Consider the following 24134-nt stretch of genomic DNA (forward strand, 5'->3'; position numbering starts at 1 on the left):
AATCATTAGGGAGATGCAAAGCAAAACTACAATGAGACACCACCTTACATAATAGGATGGCTCTTACCAGAAAAACAGAAAACAATGAGTGTTGGTAAGGATATGGAGGAATTGGAACGCTCATCCACTACTGGTGAAATTGTAAAATGGTGCAGCCTCTGTGTAAACAGTTGGGCAGTTCATCAAGAAGTTAAATATAGAATTGTCATATGGCCCAGCAATTTCACTCCTAGGGATATACCCAAAAGAATTTAAAAAGGATTGCAAACAGAAACCTGTACACCAGTGTTCATTTCAGCACTATTCAAAATAGCCAAAAGGTGGAAACAACCCGAGTCCATCAACAAATGATGAATAAACAAAATGTGGTATACATTCAACGGACCAGTATTCAGTCAAAAAGACAAATGAAGTTCTGATATATGTTACAACATAGATAAACCTTGAAAACATGCAGAGTGAGATAAGTCAGTCACAAAAGGACAAATATTGCATGATCCCACTTACATGAAATATCTAGAATAGGCAAATGTATAGAGACTATAGTTTATTAGTGGCTACCAGGGATGGGAGGGATGAGGAAAGGAGGAATCATTGCATAGAGGGCACTGAGCTTTGATTAAGGTGATAAAAATATTTGGAATCAGATAATGGTGAGGATTTCACAACATGATGAATGTAATTAATGTCACTGAATTATACACGTAAAAAATGTTGAAGTGGCAAATGTTATATATATTTGTATCACAATTAAAAAAAAAAAAGATAACACAATGATGAAGTGGAATTTTTTCCCAGGAATGGAAACGTTTAACATACAAAAACCAACAAAATCCAACACGTAATGATAAACACACTCAGACATCTAGGAATAGAAAGGAATGTCCTCAGCATGATACAGGCACATTTGAAACTCCACAGATGAAAGATTTCCCCTTAAAGTCAGGAACAAGGATGCCCACTTTCACCACTGCTATTTAACGTTGTACTGAAAGTTCTGGCTGGTCCAGTTAGGCAACAAAAATAAATATAACACATCCAAGCTGGAAAGGAAGAAGTAAAACTGTTTGCAGATGACACAATTCAATATATAGAAAATCCCCCAAAAATCTCACACACACAAAAACTACTAGAGCTAATAAACTAATCCATCAAAGTTGTAGGGTAAAACATCAACACACAAATATCAGTTGTTTCTCTCTACATTAGCAATAAACAATTTGAAAGTAAAACTAAAAAATAATTTCATTTATATTAGCATCCAAAAGAACAAATTACCTATGATAAATTTAACTAAGGTAGTGAAAGACTTGTATACTGAAAACTACAAAACATTGCTAAAAGAAATTAAATAACTAAATAAATGGAAAGACACCCCATATTCATGAATTGAAAGACTTAATAGTGTTAAGATATCAGTACTACCCAAAGTGATACACAGATTCAATGCAATTCCTATCAAAATTTCAATGGCCTTTTTTGCAGCAATGAAAAAAAAACAATACTCAAATTCACGTGAAATTGCAAGAGGCTCCGCTTAGCCAAAACAATATTGAAAAAGTTGGGGGACTCATACTTCCTGATTTCAAAACTTAACTACAAAGCTACAGTAACCAAGATAGCGTAGTACTCGCTTAAGGATAGACATATCCCAACCAAACCAATGCCGTCGAGTTGAAATGGAAAAGAAATGAGAGCTCAGAAATAAATTCCTACCTCCATGGCCGATTGATTTTTCACAAGAGTTCCAAGTCTATTCAATGGGGAGAGAATAGTCTCTTCAAAAAATCGTGCTGGCCGTAAAGGCAATATCCTATATCCTAGCTTGGTGAGTAGCATCTGGGGTCTTAAAAGTTTGCAAGCGGCCATCTAAGATACAACTATTGGTCTCTACTAATCCAGAGCTAAAGAGAAAGAAGAAAACCAAACACCCAAAGAAGAAACTAGTCTACAGAACCAGTAGTCTACATGAACAGTGACATCACCTACCTTGAGACCAGATCTAGATGGTGCCCAGCTACCATTGCCGACCATTCTGACCTGGGACTGAATAGATGGTCCCAGTTAGAAAGAGAAAAATAGTAGAACAAAACTCAAATTCCTAAAAAAAAAAAAGGGAGCGAGACTTACTGGACCGGTAGAGACTGGATAAACCCCGAGACTATCACCTTGAGATAATCCTTAAACTTGGAATTTAAACTACTCCAAGAGGTCACTTTTCAGCCAATTGACAGACTGACCCATAAAATAAATAATATCATTTGTGAGTATTGTGCTCCTCAAACTAATTGTCTAGATGAAACCGAATGGTTAACATTTACCAGAGATGACAAGGCTAGGGGGACAGGGAAGCAAGATTAATGGAAATACAACAGCCAACGTGGAAATAACAAGAATGTTGATATACTGTAAAGAATGTAACCACCGTCACCTTAGTTATGTAGTGCTGCTATAACAGAAATACCAAAAGTGGATGGTTTTAACAAACAGAGGTTTCTTCTCTCACAGTCTGGTAGCCTTGAAGTCCAAATTCAGGGCACCAGCTCCAAGGGAAGGCTTTCTCTCTGTTGGCTCTGGAGGAAGGTCCTTGTCATCAATCTTCCCATGGTCTAGGAACCTCTCTGCATAGGGACCCAAAGGACACTCTTTGCTCCTGGCACTATTTTCTTGGTAGTATGAGGTCCCCATGTCTCTCTGCTCGCTTCTCTCTTTTATATCTCAAAAGAGATTGATTTAGGACACAACCTAATCTTGTAGATTGAGTCCTGCCTCCTTAAAACCTCCTTAGCTACCATTAATCCCAACTCATTTACATCATAGAGGTAGGATTTACAACACATAGGAAAATCACATCAGATGATAAAATAGTAGACAATCACACAATACCAGGAATCATGGACTAGCCAAGCTTATACACATTTCGGGATGATAGAATTCAACCTATAACATCACTGAACAATATGTATAGAAATTGCTAAATGAGAACCCTATTTCCTGTGTAAACTTTAACGAAAAACACAATAAAATATTAAAAAGAAAGGAAATGATATAGGGACAGCAGGAAAGTGACATCCAAAAGAATTAAGTTGGACTCCTACCTCCCACTAATACAAAAATTAACTCAAAGTGGATCAAAGACCTAAATGTAAGAGCTAAGACCATAAAGCTTTTAGAAGACAACATAGGTATTAATCTTCATGTCCTTGAATTAGAACCCCTACCTATTGCTGTTGAGTCAACTCCAACTCATAGTGACCCTATAGGACAGAGTAGAATTGCCCCATAGGGTTTCCAGGGAGTGCCTGGTGGACTAGAAATGCCAACCTCTTGGTTACCAGCCATAGTTCTTAACCAGTATGCCACCAGGGTTTCCGAATTAGAGGTTTCCTAAATATGATACCTAAAGCACCAGCAACAATTTAAAAAAATAAATTGGATTTCATCAAAATTAAAAACTTTTGTGCATCAAGGGGCATTATCAAGAAAGTGAACAGAAAACATATTGAATGGGAGAAAATATTTGCCAAACATATATATGATAAGGGTATCAAATCCAGAATACATAAAGAACTCTTATAAACCAACAACAAAGAGAAACAATCTAATTTTAAAGTGGCAAAGGAATTGATATTTCTCCAAAGAAGATATACAAATGTCCAACACGCACAGGAAAAGCTGCTCAAGATCATTAGTTATTAGGAAAATGCAAATCAAAACCACAATGAGGCACCATTTCACACCCACTAGGATGGCTGGTTAAGCACTCAGCTGCGAACCAAAAGGTTGGCAGTTCGAACCCACCAAACAGCGCTGTGGGAGAAAGACCTGGCAATCTGCTTCTGTAAAGATTACAGCCAAGAAAACCCTACGGGGTTGCTCTGTCACATGGGGTTGCTATGAGTTGGAATCGAAATCAACAGCACCCAATAACAACAGCAAGTAGGATGGCTATAACAAACGAAGTGTTGGTAAAGATTTGATGCAGTTAGACACCTCATACAATGATGGTGGGGATGGAAGATTGTTCAGCTGCTGTGGAGAACAGTTTGTGTTCCTCAAAAGTTAAACATAGAATTACCATATGGCCCAGAAATTCCACTGCACATTATACACCCAAAAGAATTGAAAACAGATACTGAAACAAGTACATGTGCATAGCAGCATGTTTCTGTTTACAGCAGCAATATGTTCATAACAGCACTATACACAATAGCCAAAAGGTTGAAACAGCCCAAATGTCCATCAGTGGACAAGCAAATTGTGATATCTACATACAATGGAATATTGGTGTTAGGTGCTGTTGAGTCGGTTCAGATTCATAGTGACCCTGTATCCAACAGAACAAAACTCTGCCCGGTCGTGTGCCATCCTCACAATCGTTGTTAGGCTTGAGCCCATTATTGAAGCCAGACAAAAAAAGGTCATATAGAGAGAAGGGGAAGAAATTGCTTAATGGAGAAGGAGTTTCCTACTGGGCAAATGAAACTTTTTGGGAACTAAACAGAGGTAGCGGTTGCATGGCATTGTGAATGTAATAAATACCACTGGATGGTTCACTTTAAAATAGTTAATTTTATGTCATTTGAATTTTATTCTGTTTTTTAAAAAAGTCAATAGCAAAAATTATCCCTTTCACACACACACACACACACACAGCAGACATGGTGCTCACTTCTTACTTGGTTTCAAAAACAAAAACATTCATTCATTCATTTAGCCCGATAACTTTATAAAACTATATTGAAATCTAAGCAGATGTTATAAATTAAAGTTATAAATAATTTGGAGCATTAATGCATTTGACTCTGGGAGCCTAAAGATATAGGAGATAAACATGAAATTTAAAGTCTCTTTTGCATTAACTTTTCAAGTACATTAACATACTTATACCTATCTGTGATGATGAAAATATCATTCCGCCTCTGCTAAGGCCTATATATATCAATCAACTTTTGACACAACAAGTTTCTTATGTAATGTTAGGAATATGGAGCAGTAAAACACTGTGCTTCAACTTCTTGTCCCATCACACCTGAAGAATAGGACATACCTACTTTTTACTATAAATTTCAGGGCTCTCCGTATTAGACTCTAAAAACTATTCTTTATAAGAACTACAAAATGTATCTTAAACATATTCACAATGATGTTCAAGTCTTGCCGAAAACACATTTGATAGACTTATTTGGGACATTTTTCAAAAAATATACTAAAGATTTGTTCTATTAGATTCTCTAAAGTCTGTCCTTATATATAGGCCTTTATACATCCATCCAGCAAATATATGTGGAGTGCCAACTATGAACTATAAATAAACTGTTGAACAAGCTGCTAGAATTGACAAAATGAATGAGCAACAGTCTTTTTGTCGCTGAAGGAGCTTTTAAAATAATGGCTTCTCCTTTATGATCACTGATGGTGAATATAATCTGACACTTTTTCTGTGATGTAAACTATTCATAACCCCTTTTTTTCCAAGATATATGAGATAAATCCTTCTGAGATAAAATTGTTTTTATAAAATAGAATTTAGGAAGAGACAGAAGTACCTGTTTTTGTTTCTGGGATCCAGGTAGTTCTTTATGTTCTTTTTAAACCTAATATGCTCTTGGAGATTTTTTTCGCAGCTCCTTACTGTGGGCCGGGCACTGTACTTTACATGTATGATCATTTAATCCTCATAACAGCTGTGTGGGTTAAATACTTTTATCATTATTTTATAGTGGACTCTGTTGTTAGTCACTGGTGATTAGTATTCTGGCAATTTTTCTGATGTTGTGATCAGTCTAATGCTTACCAAGTAACAATGTCTCTGAGGTGATTTTCATTTAGTCTAATTTTAATTTGGAAATTGCAGTCATCTCATCCAGTTTACAGATTTGGAAATTCCAAAATTTCTTCTAAACACCTATTCACTCCCTATCCCCTTAAAAAAATTAACCAAACAATAACCATATCCACCTACATATAAAACATGTTGCCTGAGGCATCTGGGTCACCATCATCTTCTTTTTGGAACTGGGAATTTTCTAATCCAGTGTGCTAATACACTGCCTTTTTACCCCCACCCATCCACTAATAAAAGAAATTAGGAGGAGGCGGGGCCAAGATGGCAGAATAGCCAGATGCTTCCTGTGATCCCTCTTACAACAAAGACTAAAAAAACCAAGTGAAACAATTATGACAAGCTAGGAGCCCTGAACATCAAAAGCAAAGTTAGAAAATGGACTGAGCGGCAGGGGGAGGGAGAAATGGTTCAGAAGCGGAGACGAGTTACCAGACCTGAATCACTGGGATCCCTGAGGCACCATTCCCGGGAGCAGGTGTGGCGGGCTGGTGGTAGCATTCGGCCACAGTTTCCTCATGGAGAAGTGGCCAGCCGCACAGCCTACTCACACCTCCAGAACCAGAGAAGAACAGCATTCTTGGTAAAAGCTAAGTACTTGTGTATATTTTACAATGCTCCCAGCCCCCAAGCCAGCTTCGGTGGCTGTTGATTTCCCTAGGCCTGATGTAGGCCATGTTGAGCACCCTGGGCCATCCTCCCAGCCTTGGAGTAGGAATAAAGTCATAATTAGTGGAAAAGATAATTTGCCAGCTCCACTAACCTGGGGAGCTCAGGACAAAAGCAGCTCCCATCCAGGCATAAATGATCTGTGGACTTTAAATACCTTTCCCCCCTGTATGGACCTGTGTGGGCCTATTTCAGGATAATAGGCCTTTGTTGGCAGACTGCAGCCATTTCAGCTGTGCAGTGAAGAGGTAGGTGTTTGATATTTGACAACACTTTGCCTATTAAATAGGGTCCTTACTTACCCACATCAGGGGCATAAGGACTGATGGCTCCACTCATGTCACCCAGGCACCTACAACAGGGGTTCAAGGGTAACTGGTACCTCCCAGGCCAGACAAACAAAAGCAGTGGGTGCCCATGGTCCATCTGCAGAACCCACCCACCTCTACACTCTAGGCAACGGGGACGCGCTTTCCTCACAGACATTCGGGGGATGGTTCTCAGCTCCCTGCCTTATTCAGAGCATGACCCCCTGCTGCAACCAGATACCGGTACCTACACCAATCATCCCTGCCCCACTAAGACTGTAGGACAGAGTCTGTATCACACACTTGATGAACAGCTACCTGGACACCCGAGCTGAATTCATACAAGAAAAGTGAGTGGACTCCTAGACTGATATATCTGATAACAGCTCTAGCTATCTGGGGACAGGCAAAAATAAGCTAGCTCACTCAAGCAACCCATTTCAGCATATCAAAACAAAACAAAACAAGCTGCTAGGATACAGTAAGGAAACATAAAATAAATACAATAACTTATAGATGGCTCGGAGAAAACAGTCAATATCAAGTCACATAAAGAAACAGACCATGATCGCCTCAAAAACTCTCAAAACAAAGAACCAATGGCTCTTCTGGATGAAGGTGTCTTCCTGGAATTACTAGATGCAGAATTCAGAAGATTAATATACAGAACTCTTCAAGACATCAGGAACAAAATTAGGAAAGAGATCAGGCAATACGCACAACAGTCCAAGGAACACACAGATAAAATAGTTGAAGAAATTAAAAAGGTTATTCAAGAACATAATGAAATATTTAATAAGCTGCAAGAATCCATAGAGAGACAGCAATCAGAAATTCAGAAGATTAACAATACAATTACAGTAGACAACTCAATAGAAAGAGGAGCAGAACTGAGCAAGTGGAAGGCAGAATTCGTAAACTTGAAGATAAAGCACTTGGCACCAATATATTTGAAGAAAAATCAGATAAAAGAATTTTAAAAAATCAAGAAACCTTCAGAATCATGTGGGACTCTATCAAGAGACATAACCTATGAATGATTGGAGTACCAGAACAGGGAGGGACAACAGAAAACACAGAGACAATTGTTGAAGATTTGTTGGTGGAAAACTTCCCTGATATCGTGAAAGATGAGAAGATACCTATCCAAGATGCTCATCGAACTCCACATAAGGTAGATTCTAAAAGGAAGTCGCCAAGACATATTATAATCAAACTTGCCAAAACAAAAGATAGAGAATTTTAAGAGCAGCTAGGGATAAGCGAAAAGTCACCTACAAAGGAGAGTCAATAAGAATAAACTCAGACTACTTGGCAGAAAGCATGCAGGCAAGAAGGCAATGGGATGACATATAAAGCATTGAAGGAAAAAAATTTCCAGCCAAGAATCTTATATCCAGCAAAACTGTCTATCAAATATGAAGGTGAAATTAGGACATTTCCAGATAAACAGAAATTTAGGGAATTCGTAAAAACCAAACCAAAACTACAAGAAATACTAAAGGGAGTTCTTTGGTTAGAAGATCAATAATATCAGGTATCAACCCAAGACTGGAACACTGGCCAGAGCAATCAGGGGTCAACCCAGACAGGGAAATCACAAAAATAAATCAAGATAAAAAAAATGCTCACAACAGGGAAACAGGGATGTTATTATGTAAAGGAAGACAACATTAAAAAATAAAGAGGGACTAAGAAATGTAGTCATAGATCTTTCATATGGAGAGGAAGACAAGGCGATATAAAGAAATGAAAGTTAGGTTTAAACTTAGAAAAATAGGGGTAAATATTAAGGTAACCACAAAAGAGACTAACTATCCTACTCATCAAAACATACAAGGAAAAAATAGAGACTCAGCAGAAACAAAATCAACAACAACGAATAAGAGGGAAAGGCAATATATAAACTACTCAGCACAAAAAATTAAGTGGGAAAAAGAAACTGTCAATAACAGAAAAAAAGACATCAAAATGACAGCACTAAACTCATAAAAAAAAAAAAAACTCATACCTATCTATAATTACACTGAATGTAAATGGACTGAATGCACCAATAAAGAGAGAGTGGCAGAATGGATTAAAAAACACGATCTGTCTATATGCTGCCTACAAGAGATACACCTTAGAGACACAAACTGAAACTCAAAGGATAGAAAAAAATATATCAAACAAACAATCAAAAAAGAGCAGGAGTGGCCGTATTAATGTCTGACAAAATAGACTTTAAAGTTAAATGCACCACAAAGGACAAGGAAGGACATTATATAATGATTAAAGGGACAATATACCAAGAGGACATAACCATATTAAATATTCCTGAATCCAGTAACAGGGCTGCAAGATACATAAAACAAACTGTAACAGCATTGAAAAGTGAGATAGCTCCACAATTTTAGTAGGAGACTTCAACACACCACTTTCAGTGAAGGACAGGACATCCAGAAAGAAGCTCAGTAAAGATACGGAAGATCGCATTTAGCACAATCAACAAACTTGACCTCATAGACATATACAGAACACTCCACCCAACAGCAAGTATACTTTTTTTCTAGTGCACATGGAACATTTTCTAGAATAGACCACATGTTATGTCATAAAGCAAGCCTTAGAAGAATCCAAAACATCGATATATTACAAAGCATCTTCTCTGACCCTAAGGCAATAAAAGTAGAAACCAGTAACAGAAAAAGCAGGGAAAAGAAATCAAACACTTGGAAACTGAACAATATCCTGCTCAGAAATGACTGGGTCATAGAAAACATTAAGGATGGAATAAAGAAATTCATAGAATCCATTGAGAATGAAAACACTTCCTATCAGAACCTTTGGGACACAGTGAAAAAGCAGTGTTCAGATGTCAATTTATATCAATAAATGCACATATACAAAGAGAAGAAAGGGCCACAATCAAAGAATTATCCCTACAACTTGAACAAATAGAGAGCAAATAAGAGGAACCCTCAGGCACCAGTAGAAAACAAATAATAAAAATTAGACAAGAATTAAATGAACTAGAAAACAGTGGAGACAATTAACAAAGCCAAAAGCTGGTTCTTTGAAAAAATTAACAAAATTGATAGACCATTGGCCAGACCGACTAAAGAAATACAGGAAAGGAAACAAATAACCCGAATAGGAAGTGAGATGGGCTATATTACAACAGACCCAACTGAAATTAAAAAAATCATATCAGATTACTATGAAAAACTGTACTCTAGCAAATTTGAAAACCTAGAAGAAATGGATGATATTCCTAGAAACACACTGCCTACCTAAACTAGCACAAACAGAGGTAGAACAACTAAATAGACTCATAACAAAAGAAGAGATTGAAAAGGTAATCAAAAAACTCCCAACAAAAAAAAGCCCTGGTCTGGACAGCTTCACTGCCGAGTTCTACCAAACTTTCAGAGAAGAGTTAACACCACTACTACTAAAGGTATTTCAGAGCATAGGAAAGAACAGAATACTCCCAAACTCATTCTATGAAGCCTGCATATCCCTGATACCAAAACCAGGTAAAGACTCCACAAAATAAGAAAATTACAGATCTATATTCCTCATGAACTTAGATGCAAAAATATTCAGCAAAATTCTAGCCAATAGAATTCAACAACATATAAAAAAAAAAAAATTCACCATGACCAAGTGGGATTCATACCAGGTATGCAGGGATGGTTCAACATTAGCAAAACAATTAATGTAATCCATCATATAAATAAAAGACAATAACCACATGATTTTATCAATTGATGCAGAAAAGGCATTTGACAAAGTTCAACACCCATTCATGATAAAAACTTTCAGCAAAATAGGAATAGAAGGAAAAGTCCTCAACATAAATAACGGGCATTTATACAAAGCCAACAGCCAACATCATCCTAAATGGAAAGAGTCTGAAAGCATTCCCCTTGAGATCAGGAACCAGTCAAAGATGCCCTTTATCACCACTCTTATTCAACATTGTGCTGGAGGGCCTAGCCAGAGCAATTAGGCTAGACAGAGATATAAAGGGCATCCAAATTGGTACGGAAGAAGTAAAACTATCTCTGTTTGCAGATGACATGATCTTATACACAGAAAACCCTGAAGAATCCTCAAGAAAACTACTGAAACTAACAGAAGAGTTCAGCAGATTATCAGGATACAGGATAAACATACAAAAATCAGTTGGATTCTTCTACACTGACAAAAAAGAAATCGAAGAGGAAATCACCAAATCAATACTATTTACAGTAGCCCCCAAGAAGATAAAATACTCAGGAATAAATCTTACCAGAGACGTAAAAGACCTATACAAAGAAAACTACAAGACACTACAGCAAAAACAAAAGAGAGCTACATACGTGGAAAAACATTCCTTGCTCATGGATGGGAAGACTTAACATTGTAAAAATGTCTTTTCTACCAAAAGCAATCTATAGATTCAATGCAATTCCAATTCAAATTTCAATGACATTTTTAACGAGATGGAGAAACAAATCACCAACTTCATATGGAAGGGAAAGAGGCCCCAGATAAGTAAAGCATTACTGAATAAGAAGAATAAAGTGGGTGGCCTCACTCTACCTGATTTTAGAACCTAATATACTGCCACAGTAGTCAAAACAGCCTGGTACTGGTAAAACAACAGATACATAGACCAATGGAGCAAAATTGAGAATCCAGATATAAATCCATTCATATATGAGCAGCTGATATTTGACAAAGGCCCAAAGTCAGTTAAATGGGAAAAAGACAGTCTCTTTAACAAACAGGGCCAGCGTAACTGGATATCCATCTGCAAAAAAATTAAAGAAGACCCATACCTCACACCATGCACAAAAACTAACTCAAAATGGATCAAAGACCTAAATATAAAATCTAAAACGATAAAGATCATGGAAGAAAAAACAAGGACAATGCTAGGAGCCCTAATACATGGCATAAACAGTGTACAAAACATTACTAACAATGCAGAAGTGAAACTAGATAAGTGGAAGCTCCTAAAAATCAAACACCTACGCTTATCCAAAGATTTCACCAAAAGAGTAAAAAAGATTACCTACAGACTGGGAAAAAGCTTTTAGCTATGACATTTCCAATCAGCATCTGATCTCTAAAATCTACATGATATTGTAAAAACTCAACTACAAAAAGACAACCCAATTAAATAAATGGGCAAAGGATACCAACAGGCACTTCACGAAGGAAGACATTCAGGAAGCTAACAGATACATGAGGAAATGCTCACGATCATTAGCCATTAGAGAAATACAAATCAAAACTACAATGAGATTTCATTTCACTCCAACAAGGCTGGCATTAACCCAAAAAATAATAAATGTTGGAGAGGTTATGGAGAGACTAGAACACTCACACACTCCTGGTGGGAATGTAAAATGGTACAACCACTGTGGAAATCAATTTGGCACTTCCTTAAAAAGCTAGAAATAGGATTACCATGGGATCCAGCAATCCCACTCCTTGGAGTATATCCTAGAGAATTAAGAGCCTTTATATGAACAGATGTATGCATACCCATGATCATTGCAGCACTGTTTACAATAGCAAAAAGATGGAAGCAACCAAGGTGCCCATCAACAGATGAATGGATAAATTATGGTATATTCACACAATGGAATACTGTGCACCAATAAAGAAGAATGATGAATCCGTGAAACATTTCATAACGTGGAGGAATCTGGAAGACATTATGCTGAGTGAAATTAGTTGCAAAAGGGCAAATATTGTATAAAACCACTATTGTAATACTGGAGAAATAGTTTAAACGAGAAGAAAATATTCTTTGATGGTTATGAGAGGGGGGAGGGAGGTAAGGTGGGAGAGAGGTTTTCACTACTTAGATAGTAGATAAGAATTATTTTAGGTGAAGGGAAAGACAACACAATATAGGAGAGGGCTGCACTATTGGACTAAACCGAAAGCAAAGAAGTTTCCTGAATAAACTGAATGCTTCCAAGGCCAGCGTAGCAGGGGTGGGGGTTTGGGGACCATGGTTTCAGGGGACATCTAAGTCAACTGGCATAATAAAATCTATTAAGAAAACATCCTGCATCCCACTTTGGAGAGTGGCTTCTGAGGTCTTAAACGCTAGCAAGTGGCCATCTGAGATGCATCAATGGGTCTCAACCCACCTGGACCAAAGGAGAACGTAGAACACCAAAGACACAAGGTAATTATGACCCAAGAGACAGGACCACATAAACCAGAGACTACATCATCCTGAGACCAGAAGAACTAGATGGTGCCTGGCTACAACCAATGATTGCCCTGACAGGGAACACAGTAGAGAACCTGAGGGAGCAGTAGGACAGCAGTGGGATGCAGACCCCAAATTCTCATAAAAAGACCAGACTAAATGGTCTGACTGAGACTAGAAGGACCCCAGAGGTCATGGTCCCCAGACCTTCTGTTAGCCCAAGACAGGACCTATTCCCAAAGCCAATTCTTCAGACAGGGATTGGACTGTACTACGGGATAGAAAATGATACTGGTGAAGAGGGACCTTCTTGGATCAAATAGACACATGAGACTATGTTGGCATCTCCTGTCTGAAGGGGAGATGAGAGACAGAGGGGGTCAGAATCTGGCCAAATGGACACAAAAATAGAGAGTGGAGGAAAGGGAAAGGCGTATGTTATCTCATTGCAGGAGAGCAATTAGGGAGTATATAGCAAGGTGTATATAAATTTTTGTATGAGAGACTGACTCGATTTGTATACTTAAAGCACACACACACACACAAAAGAGTGCCAGAAAACTTCCACCAAAAAAAGTAAAATAAATTAGCATTAACCAGAACACTTTTAGAGTGAAAGAGATACTGTTAACCGAAATAAACTAGGGCTGTGCTCGGGAAATCAGAATGTACGATCACCCTACTTACTCATAATGCTTCATCTTTTGTTCCACATCTGCTCTCAGTTCTACTGTTTTCTACAAGTGTACTGTTTTCTAGCATTACTTTTTTGACTTAAACAATTAAAACTTTTGAATCTGAAGAGTCTAAGGTGTACACATAATTGTTTTGAGGTACAAGAAGTCACATTTTTTTCATAATAATTTCCAATAACAGTGTTACTCTTCTCCATCCTGTATTGGTGAATCTGTTTTTTAAAAGGTGTATAAATTACTTTGGTAATATTTCTTTTATTTAATATGAGAAAAACTCCATTTCCCCCGTCTCCCATACACAAACATAAAGTCCTCTTTCCTTTTACTAGAACACTGACTACAGTTTTGAAAACAGGTTAGATAGTCTAGAAAAGCTAATGGGATTGAAATCCTCTGGACTGGTGCTCTCCAAAGTATAATGCCATCGATTGGGGTCAAGGCAATCCATTGGCATGTATGAATGTAACAAAAAGATTTATGTTTATCTAAACAGAAGAAAAATTAAGTTTTAGTAATATTTAATGAGGATTGACATTGGCATTCTCACCTACATATCTTGGTAATATGCAGTGTTAGCTAAGGGAAAACTGGGACTTTGACAATACAGAAGGGTTAACTAGTTTGTTTGCTTTTCATGTATTGCAATATACTGAAGTTTATATGTGCCCAGTTAAATGGATTTTTGGATTTCATTATCTAGCTTTAGCTAAACTGCTAGCACAAAGTAGACAAGAGACTTAAAAAGAATCCTGTGAAGAAATCAGATTGAAGATAATACTAATAGTGCAAAGGCAAACAAGAAAATGGAAGAGCTAACACACCTCCTATATAAACTTTTTATAATTAACTAACAGTGCCATATAAGTTATAAAAATTAATGATTAAAAAAGTCAAATCATATATGACATCATCCAAAAACATTAAAAATTATGAAAAAGCTGTTTGAAATATGGCTCTACAATTTATTCTAAAATAACATTTCATCTTTATTCCACCCTTTTAACTTCATGTTTTTTAATGTACATAATACAAGTAAATATAAATTTACAAATAAACATACACATATTAGGGTTGTTCTTGAGCAGAGAAGTTTGGGTTTAAATAACCATACTAACACCCAGGGGGAATGCAACCTTTCCATCAGAATAACCAGCCTGATCTAGAGCACAGTATTTAACATTTCTCAGTTGTTAAAATGGGTGGCCCAAATTCAGAATTTGCTTCAAGCTAAAGCCCCACAGAACTTGATCACCAGAGTTGCTAGCAAGTACCAGAGTTACATCTTTTCTGCTCAGTTCATTATATTGTCACTGCTTATTAACAGTAATAAGCACACAAATGCTTAAAGCAGGCAATAGATAAGGAAAAAGCAGAAAATTAACAATCAGGTCATCAGTTTTTAGAAAACTGAATTTTGTTTTTTAAATACCTTTGAAATTATGTATTGGTCAATCAACAAAAACTGGTTGCCAATGGGCGAGTTTATACTTAAGCTCTAAATAATTAGCATATAAAATCATTTTACAATGAAATGTAATATCACTCAGGAATGTAATATTAATTTAGTAAAAGATAGACTATAGCTTACTTTAGAGATTTCACTTTTCATGTACCAACCAATCCCCTTAAGTAGTCTCATGCTATGAAATTTATGAAAATTAAGCTAAATTGTCTGAAAGGAGTACCGTTATGTATGTCTAGTTTGTTCAATGCCAAAACGAGAGACATTTTCCCATAGGTTTTTGCTCAAATAACTGGACTGAATGAAATTCTCAAAGTAGAAGATATAAGATTAATATGATGATCATAAGTTACAAATGGTAGTTGTAACAATAATTGAAATAAGAAAACATGAATAAAGTTTAAATTTAGAAAATGCTGTTATGGGAAAATGAGTATATTGGTGCCTCATTTTTTTTTTATTGTACTTTAGGTGAAATTTTAAAGCTCAAGTTAATTCCTCATACAAAAATTTATACACATATTGTTTTGTGACATTCATTGCAATACCCACAATGTGACAGCACACTCCCCCTTTCCACCCATGGTGCCCTTAAATCCATTTGATCAGTTCCTGTCCCTACCTGTCTTCTCATCCTGCATTTGGACAGGAGCTGCCCATTTGGCTCATATATCTGATTGAACTGAGAACCACAGTCTTCACGTGTATTATTTTTTGTTTTATAGTCCTGTCTAATCTTTGTCTGAAGAATAGGCTTCAGGAATGGTTTCAGTTCTGGGTTAATAGTGCATCCAGGGGCCATAGTTTTGGGTGTTCCTCCAGTCTGTCAGACCATTAAGTCTGATCTTTTTATGTGAATTTGAGTTCTGTTCTACATTTTTCTCCTGCCCTGTCTGGAACCCTCTGTTGTGTTCCCTGTCAGGGCAGTCATTGGTGGTAGCCAGGCAACATCTAGTTCTTCTGGTCTCAGGCTGGTGGAGTCTCTCGTTCATGTGGCCCTTTAGTCCTTTGGGCTAATATTTTCCTTGTGTCCTTGGTTTTCTTCATACTCCTTTGTTTCAAGTGGGATGGGACCAATAGGTGTATCTTAGATGGCTACTAGCAAGCTTTTAAGACCCCAGACGCCACTCACCAAAGTGGGATGTAGAACATTTTTTTTTTAATAAACTTTGTTATGCCAGTTGACCTAGATGTCCCCTGAAACTATAATCTCCAGGCCCCAGCCCCAGCTACTTGGTCCCTCAAAGTGTTTGGATGTGTCTAGGAAACTTCTGTGGTTTTGCTTTGGTCCAGTTGTCCTGACTTCAACTTTTAAGCTATAGTTAAAAATTGTAATTGTAGACCAGAGAGTATAATAATACATGAGAAAACTAAAACCCAAAGAAGTCAGATAACTTGCCTCGACTGAGTGACAAAACCAAGTCTCCCGATTCCATATGGATACCATGCTCTTTGCTAACTTTACTGCCCCTGCCCTTAAGATCCTTAGTGGAAGAGGGTAACATTGAAAAAATGCCAGGAATACAACATACCACTCAGTGAAATCAAGGTATGTTTGGTTCATGGTACCTGTGTTTATAATGAGGCTTCTGAGAACCTATCTGAACTGAACAAGCTTTAAAATAATAAGTGCCTACATCTTCTAGGTTTCCACAGACATGCAGCTCCAGTTACGAGAAGGCAGTTTCCACATGGTGCACATAGGATGGATTATCTGCACTTTGAGGATGATAGCCGTGGATGGTGGTTTGACATGGATATGGTGATCATCTATATTTACTCAGTGAACTGGATCATTGGATTCATTGTCTTCTGCTTTCTTTGCTATTTTTTCTTTCCGTTTTAGGAATATTCATACTTAATTCAGTTGAACAATCATATAAGACCTAGATGATGTAAATAACAGTTACTTAAACATTTTTTTAAATGTGATTCAAAGTTTTTATAATGTTTCCTTGTACAAATTGTTGGTGTGTTTATGGAAAGCCTGGGAATAATGGGATTATTTATTGATGTTTTTCATGTAACAAATTAAACTTTATTTAAGAGCTTATCTATCCAGCACTTAGCAGCAATGCACTATTAATTTCATCAATTCTTCTTGGTTTATGATTTGGGGGCTCCAGTTTTACAGTGTTACTTTTATACTTTATTGTAAAGATTGAGGTTTTTCCTCCATTTAAAAAATAGTAAAAATACAAAACGAAATGACAATCTGGGTAGATAGAATCTTTATTGATAAAATATTTCATCAATCACCAGCTATTCTCAGGCAAAGTATATGCATTAAAGATATACCATATTCTCTGGGAACTAATCTAGCAGGGTATATTTGGTTTGGTTTCCAATTATCTCTACTTGTGTCCGTTCTATCACCAAGAAAGCAGACTGTGTGTTTTGTACAGACCTAATAATAGCTTCAGTGAAACATTTTTTATTAAAAGAGAATAGTAAATACAAAAAAAAAAAATCTATGAAACTAACCCCCCCAATAGACACTTTAAGGAAATATATTCACACTTCCAGAATTTCAAGATTAATCACCCCAAAAATAAGTAATTTACCGACTTTCTTAGGAATCTCAAAGAGCAATGCATGTCCAAAATGTAATTTAGTAATTTGTTTAACTAGGAAATTGTCAAATATATTGTAAATGTGCAATAAAGAGTGGCTTTTAAAATTTGTTCAGTTTATTAAGTGATTTAATGTCTGAAATAAAGAATTGTTGGAAATATGCTTATAGATGAATCGAAGGAAAACCTGACATTTACTTTTATTAATAATTACAATAATCCTTGGAACTAATGTTTCTTTTATTAAAAAAAGAAAAAAGAGAAGAGGTGAATTGTCCCAATGCAGGAAGTATCTGGGGCAAGTGTCTAAAAGTGAGAAAACTGAAGCACAGAGAAGTAAGCATATTTATATTATGTAACCTTTTTTTAACCTAGGACAAAAGTTTTGATTATGAACTACCAATCCAACATTCCTACAATACTGTGTCATATACCTGACAACCCAAGAAGCAAATAAAAGTAGGTGAACTTATCATGGCACTGAAAATACTATCGCCTTTCGAATAAATTGGGATGGATCAGGCTTAACAGTTCTGTTTATGAAGTCAAAATCGGGCCTAATTACTATTGACTATTTCAATAAAAGCACTTGACTGATGGTATATGATGTTCTAAGAAATATAGAAAAATGATATACATTTTTGTCCTAACACTGTTTTATGATCATGTTTAAAATTATGCCTGTAAAAGAAAACAATAGTGTACATCAGATGTCATCAAATCCAGAAAGCAGAAAACTACAGTTTAGAAACAGATAAATTTGTGCTCATATTTCATAATATATAAATAAATTTGGCTTGCAGTTTAGTGTCAAAGAAACCTTAGTGAAACAATGTTGTCACCAAAGCTCAGTATTACTTTATAGAAATAAAAATGGATATTTATAATCACTAATTTATTGCTCAAAGTTATGATAATATAAAGGAAAAAATATCAGCCCTCCTAAAAAATATATTATGACTGAAAAATTAACAAAACAAATATGGGAACAATTTGTAAGAGCATTCTTCTAAGGAAATTCATGATTAATTAAAAATACGCCTTGATTCATTCCTAAATTACTTTAAAATTTTAATTATACATAAAATAACTCAAAGGTACTATATACACAGATTTCTCAGAGAAAGTTCATTCGCAATATATATTTGTTGGTCATATCAGTGACATGTATCAATTATATCAATTTATAGCTCTGTTGTCTATAAATGTGAATATACATATATGTTATGTATGTTTATATAAATATATATGTGTGTGTATATATATCCTTTAGGAGTCCCTGGGTGGCACAAACAGTTAAGCACTCAACTACTAACCAGCAACTTGACAGTTGGAACCTCTTTAGAAGCACCTTGGAAAAAAGTCCTGGTGATTTGTTTTAGAAAGGTCACAGCCTTGAAAACCATGTGGAGTGCAGTTCTACTCTACAACACAGGGGTTTGCCATGAGTCAGAATGGACTCGATGGCATCTCGTTTGTTGGGTATGCTTTTCTGTTTTATATATATCACTTAAATTTGTACCCTTAAAAACAATAAAATATATTCTGTAGGAACATTCAAAATGGATTGATTATATGCATCTTGATTATATAACTTTATCTGTAAATTACATCACTTGTCATTAAAATTAAAAGTAAATTTAGAAAATAAGTATAAGTTATTGATTTCATTTTAAATATTTTTAAATTCCATAAAAATGGAGCTAAAAACTGCTACATCTTAGGAAGCTGCAAGCGTTTCATAGAGCTTGCCAATTTATGAGAAGACATAAAACCTGAGATCAGAAAGAAACCGTCAATTTTCTTCTGGCATCTAGCACACAGCGTTCAATAGATGGTTGTTGAATTTATAAATAAAATACACAAATGAGTTTTAGAGTAAAACAAATTATTTATTATACTCTTCTTATTTAGTGTCTTTCACAGTATCAAGCACATAAAAACTCACTTTTCTAAAAAGTACTAAGGAAAGAAAAAGAAGAAAAATCCTAAAACTAGCCAAGTGCAAAATTTGGCCTATGTAGTACTGTGTAATAAGTTTAATTTTCTCAGCTGTTGCTATCAATTTTTATTTCCACTGAGCTTAATTATAAGGCTTAATATTTTAAATTTTCAAATGTTCATAAAAACTAAAGAATATGCCTAAATCGAGACATATTTCTGAATATTTTCAGCAATTTATTTCTTGAATGTAAAAGCAAATTAACAAACCCAAACCAATTTATCTTATACTCAGCAGAAACTCTTGTTAGGCGCCATTGAATCGGTTCCAATTCATAGGGAACCCTATGTACAATAGAACGAAACACGGCCCAGTCCTGCACTGTTCTCTTGATTGTTGTTATACTTGAGCCCATTGTTGCAGCCAGCGTATCAGTCCATCTCATCCAGAGTCTTCCTCTTTTTTGCTGACCCTTTGCTTTACCAAGCAGGATGTCCTTCTCAGGGACTGATCCCTTTTGATAACAAGTCCAAAGTACGTCACACAAAGTCTCACCATCCTTGCTTCTAAGGAGCATTCCAGCGGTACTTCTAAGACAGAGTTGTTCATTCTTCTGGCAGTCCATGGTATATTCAGTATTCTTCATCAGCACCATAATTCAAATGCATCAATTCTTCATATTCATTGTCCAGCTTTTCCATGCATATGAGGCAATTAAAAATACCATGGCATAAGTCAGGCAAACCTTAGTCCTCAAGGTGACATCTTTGCAGCAGATTTGCCCAATACGTCATTTGATTTCTTGACTGCTGCTTCCATGGGCATTGCTTGTGAATCCAAGTAAAATGAAACACTTGACAACATCAACACTGTCTCCATTTATCATGATGTTGCATATTGGTAGACTTGTGAGGATTTTTGTTTTCTTTATGTCAAGGTGTAATCCATACTGAAGTCTTTGGTCTTCATCAGTAAGTGCTTCAAGTCCTCTTTACTTTCAGCAAGCAAGGTTGTGTCATCTGCATATCACAGGTTGTTGATGTATCTTCCACCAGTCCTAATGCTGCGTTCTTCATATAATCCGACTTCTCTGGTTATTTGTTCAGCACAGATTGAATAAGCATGGTGAAAGGATACAAGCCTGACACATACCTTTCCTGGTTTTAAGACATGCAATATCTCCTTCTTCTGTTTGAACAACTGCCTCTTGGTCTAAGTACAGGATCCGCATCAGTACAATTAAGTGTTCTGGAATTCCCATTCTTTGCAATAATATCTGTAATTTTTTATGATCCACACAACGTCAAACGCCTTTGCATAGTCAGTGAATCACAGGTATTCTCCGCTTTCTGCCGAGATTCATCTGAAATCATTAATGATAACCCTCGTTCTTTGTCCTCTTCTGAATCTGGCTTGAATTTTGGCAGTTCCCTGTTGATGTACTGCTGCAATTGTTTTTTTAATAATCTTCAGAATAATTTCACTTGCATGTGATAGTAATGATATTGTTCAATAATTTATACATTCCATTTGATCACATTTCTTTGAAATGGGCATGAATACGGATCTCTTCCAGTTGGTTGGCCAGGAAGCTGTCTTCCAAATTTCTTGGCATAAATGAGTGAGCGACTCCAGCATTGTGTTCATTTGTTGAAACATTTTTCAGTGGGTATTCCGTCAATTCCCAGAGCCTTGTTTTTCTCCAGTGCCTTCAGTTCGGTGTGGACTTCTTTCTTCGACATCTTTTCTTCCTTTTGCTTTAGCTACTCTATGTTCAAGAGCAAGTTTCAGAGTCTCTGCTGACATCCATTTTGGTCTTTTTTTTTTTTCTTTTCTGTCTTTTTAACTGCCTTTTGCTTTCTTCACGTATGATGTTCTTGATATCCTCCCACAACTCATTTGGTCTTCAGTCATTAGTGTACAATGCATCAAATTTATTTTTGAGTTGGTCCCTAAATTCAGGTGGAATAGACAAAGTAATACTTTGGCTCTTGTGGACTTGTTTTAATTTTCTTCAGCTTCAACTTGAACTTCATTGTTGGTAGGTGCCATCAAGTCAGTTCTAACTCATAGTGACCAAACACTGTCCGGTCCTGCTCCATTCTCATGATCATTGTTATGTTTGAGCCCATTTTTGCAGCCACTATGTCAATCCATCTCACTGAGAGTCTTCCTCTTTTTTGCTGAGCCTCTTCTTTGCCAAGTATGATGTCCTTCTTCAGGGATGGACCCCTCCTGATAACAGGTCCACAGTATGTGAGACATAGCCTCACCATCCTTGCTTCTAGTAGGCATATTCTGGCTGTACTCCTTCCAAGACAGATTTTTTGTTCTTTTGGAAGTCCTTGGTATGTTCAGTATTCTTCACCAAAACCATAATTCAAAGACAGTCATTCCAACAGAACAAGGGGATATTGGGTGGTTTAAAGCCAGGAAAGGTATGTGTCAGGGTTGTATTCTTTCACCATAACTTGAACTTATATATAAGCAATTGATGGCCTTGTTCTCCATCATCTCTTTGCACAGATGTACTCAATTTGATTCCTTGTATTCCATCCGGCAAGGTCCACGTGTATAGTCGCTGTTTATGTTGTTTAGAAAGGGTATTTCCAATGAATAAGTTATTGATCTTGCAGAATTCTATCATGTGATCTCCTATGTCGTTTCTGTTACTAAGGCCACATTTTACACCTACTGATCCTTCTTCTTTGTTTCCAGTTTTTGCATTTCAACCACCAGTAATTATCAATACATCTTAATTACATATTTGGTTAATTTCAGACTGCAGAAGTCGATAAGAATCTTCAATTTCTTCATCTTTGGTATTCATGGTTGGTATGCTAATTTGAATAATAACAGAAGCTAAGGGAATTAATCTAAATTAGGCAGAGTGTAAGGAATCAGAATTTATATTGTATAAAAACTCCACTGTGAATCAACATATTCAAGAATGGAAAAGAAATCACAGTATTTCTGTCTGCTATATTATTAAGTGCCATTCTAGTATTAAATGCTAAATATCACAGTAGCACCACCATCGATTTCACTTTTGCCTTGGAATCTTTCTCCTAAGATACATGTAATGGCATGAACCCTGCCCCGCAAAAAATTTATCATTGTTTATAAAATTTTTCACTGAATGTCTTCTGTATGATTAAATGAAGAACCGGGTTCTTAAAAACTTAATTTTTATCTGGGTCATTTGTTAAAGAAGGTTTTATAGAAGAGTATTCTCTGATTAAAGGCAATGACACAGTCTCTGATTCTTCATAGAATTTTGAATGAAGCCAGAGGACACTGTTATCTAATACAGTGTTCCTAAGGTTCTGAATACTGTAACGTGCTCAACTGTTACTGTTTCTTGAAGAGTTTCTGATTTTCAGTAAATTCTTAAAGAATGTTACAGTTTTAACAACAACAGCAATGTGCTTTTCTTCAGAACATGTTATCCTCGCTTTTTCTTGCGGATAACTATAATGAGAATTGTTTTTACACATTTGAATTTTTCTTCCATAAATCTTTGAGAAATATCATTAAGAAGTGTCTTTAAAGTATATTAACATCCTATTATAGTAATACATGTCCACTACAATAAATATCTTACAATCATGCATCTGTTATAGTGTCAGAAAAACAAATACTTTACATTCCCTCTGTTCTTCAGAATCTCTCATACAGTACAATAGGTACACTTTGTTGTACATCATCTTTTTTATTTCAACACTTCTAAAAACAGTTTATTTTTTAAACTTTCTCCCAACACACATACCCATCAATCTATTAAGTACTACAAGACACAGTCCTTGTAAACTTCCCTTACTTTCACATTTTTATAAGTCTAAAAGAGCTTTACCCAAAGAATATCTATAAGCAAACCAAACACACACACATACACACACACACAAGCAATCCAGTTGCCTTCGAGTTGATTCTGACTCGTGGCAACCCCATAAGTTTGAGTGTACAACTGTGACCCATAGGGTTTTCATGGTTGTGACCATTTAGAAGCAGATTTCCAGACCTTTCTCCCAAGGCGCCTTTGGATGAGTTTGAAACGCCAACCTTTTGATTAGTAGCCCACCACTTAACTGTGCCACCCCAGGACTCTAGTAAGCAAACAGAATTGTTAAATAACTTGCCACTAAAATGAACTTTTATTATTGGTAACAGCACTTAACTACCGATATTGCTCTTACAAGAACCTAGTAAAAAATTTGCTTTATGGATGTAATCTTGACTACCAACAAAACCAGTGAGAGGAAAAGGGAAGTGAGAGAAGACAGAAGCTAGTATTTACTTATGGAAGAGCTATGTCTTAGATACTTTGCTGATCACATTAACATGTTATCTCATTTAATATTCTCAGTACTCCATGAAATCAGGTGATATCCTCATATAACACTGAGGAAGAAAGGTAATGTAATGAGACAAAGTCACA

The 24134-nt window shown here is 36.2% G+C and overlaps 1 protein-coding gene across 11 annotated transcripts in view; it reads left to right on the forward strand.

The window, feature by feature from the left end:
- Positions 1-18750, forward strand: part of RNF180 (ring finger protein 180) — a 305949-nt gene extending 287199 nt beyond the window's left edge. For all 11 annotated transcript variants that reach the window (XM_049864376.1, XM_049864345.1, XM_049864312.1 and 8 more), the window contains one exon: positions 16828-18750. In XM_049864376.1, coding sequence (XP_049720333.1) covers positions 16828-17027 — 200 coding nt within the window. In that variant the 3' untranslated portion in view covers positions 17028-18750. The remainder of the gene's footprint in view (positions 1-16827) is intronic.
- Positions 18751-24134: the final 5384 nt, after the last annotated feature.

The sequence above is a fragment of the Elephas maximus genome, chromosome 2 (genome assembly GCF_024166365.1).
Source record: "Elephas maximus indicus isolate mEleMax1 chromosome 2, mEleMax1 primary haplotype, whole genome shotgun sequence".
Classification (NCBI taxonomy): domain Eukaryota; kingdom Metazoa; phylum Chordata; class Mammalia; order Proboscidea; family Elephantidae; genus Elephas; species Elephas maximus.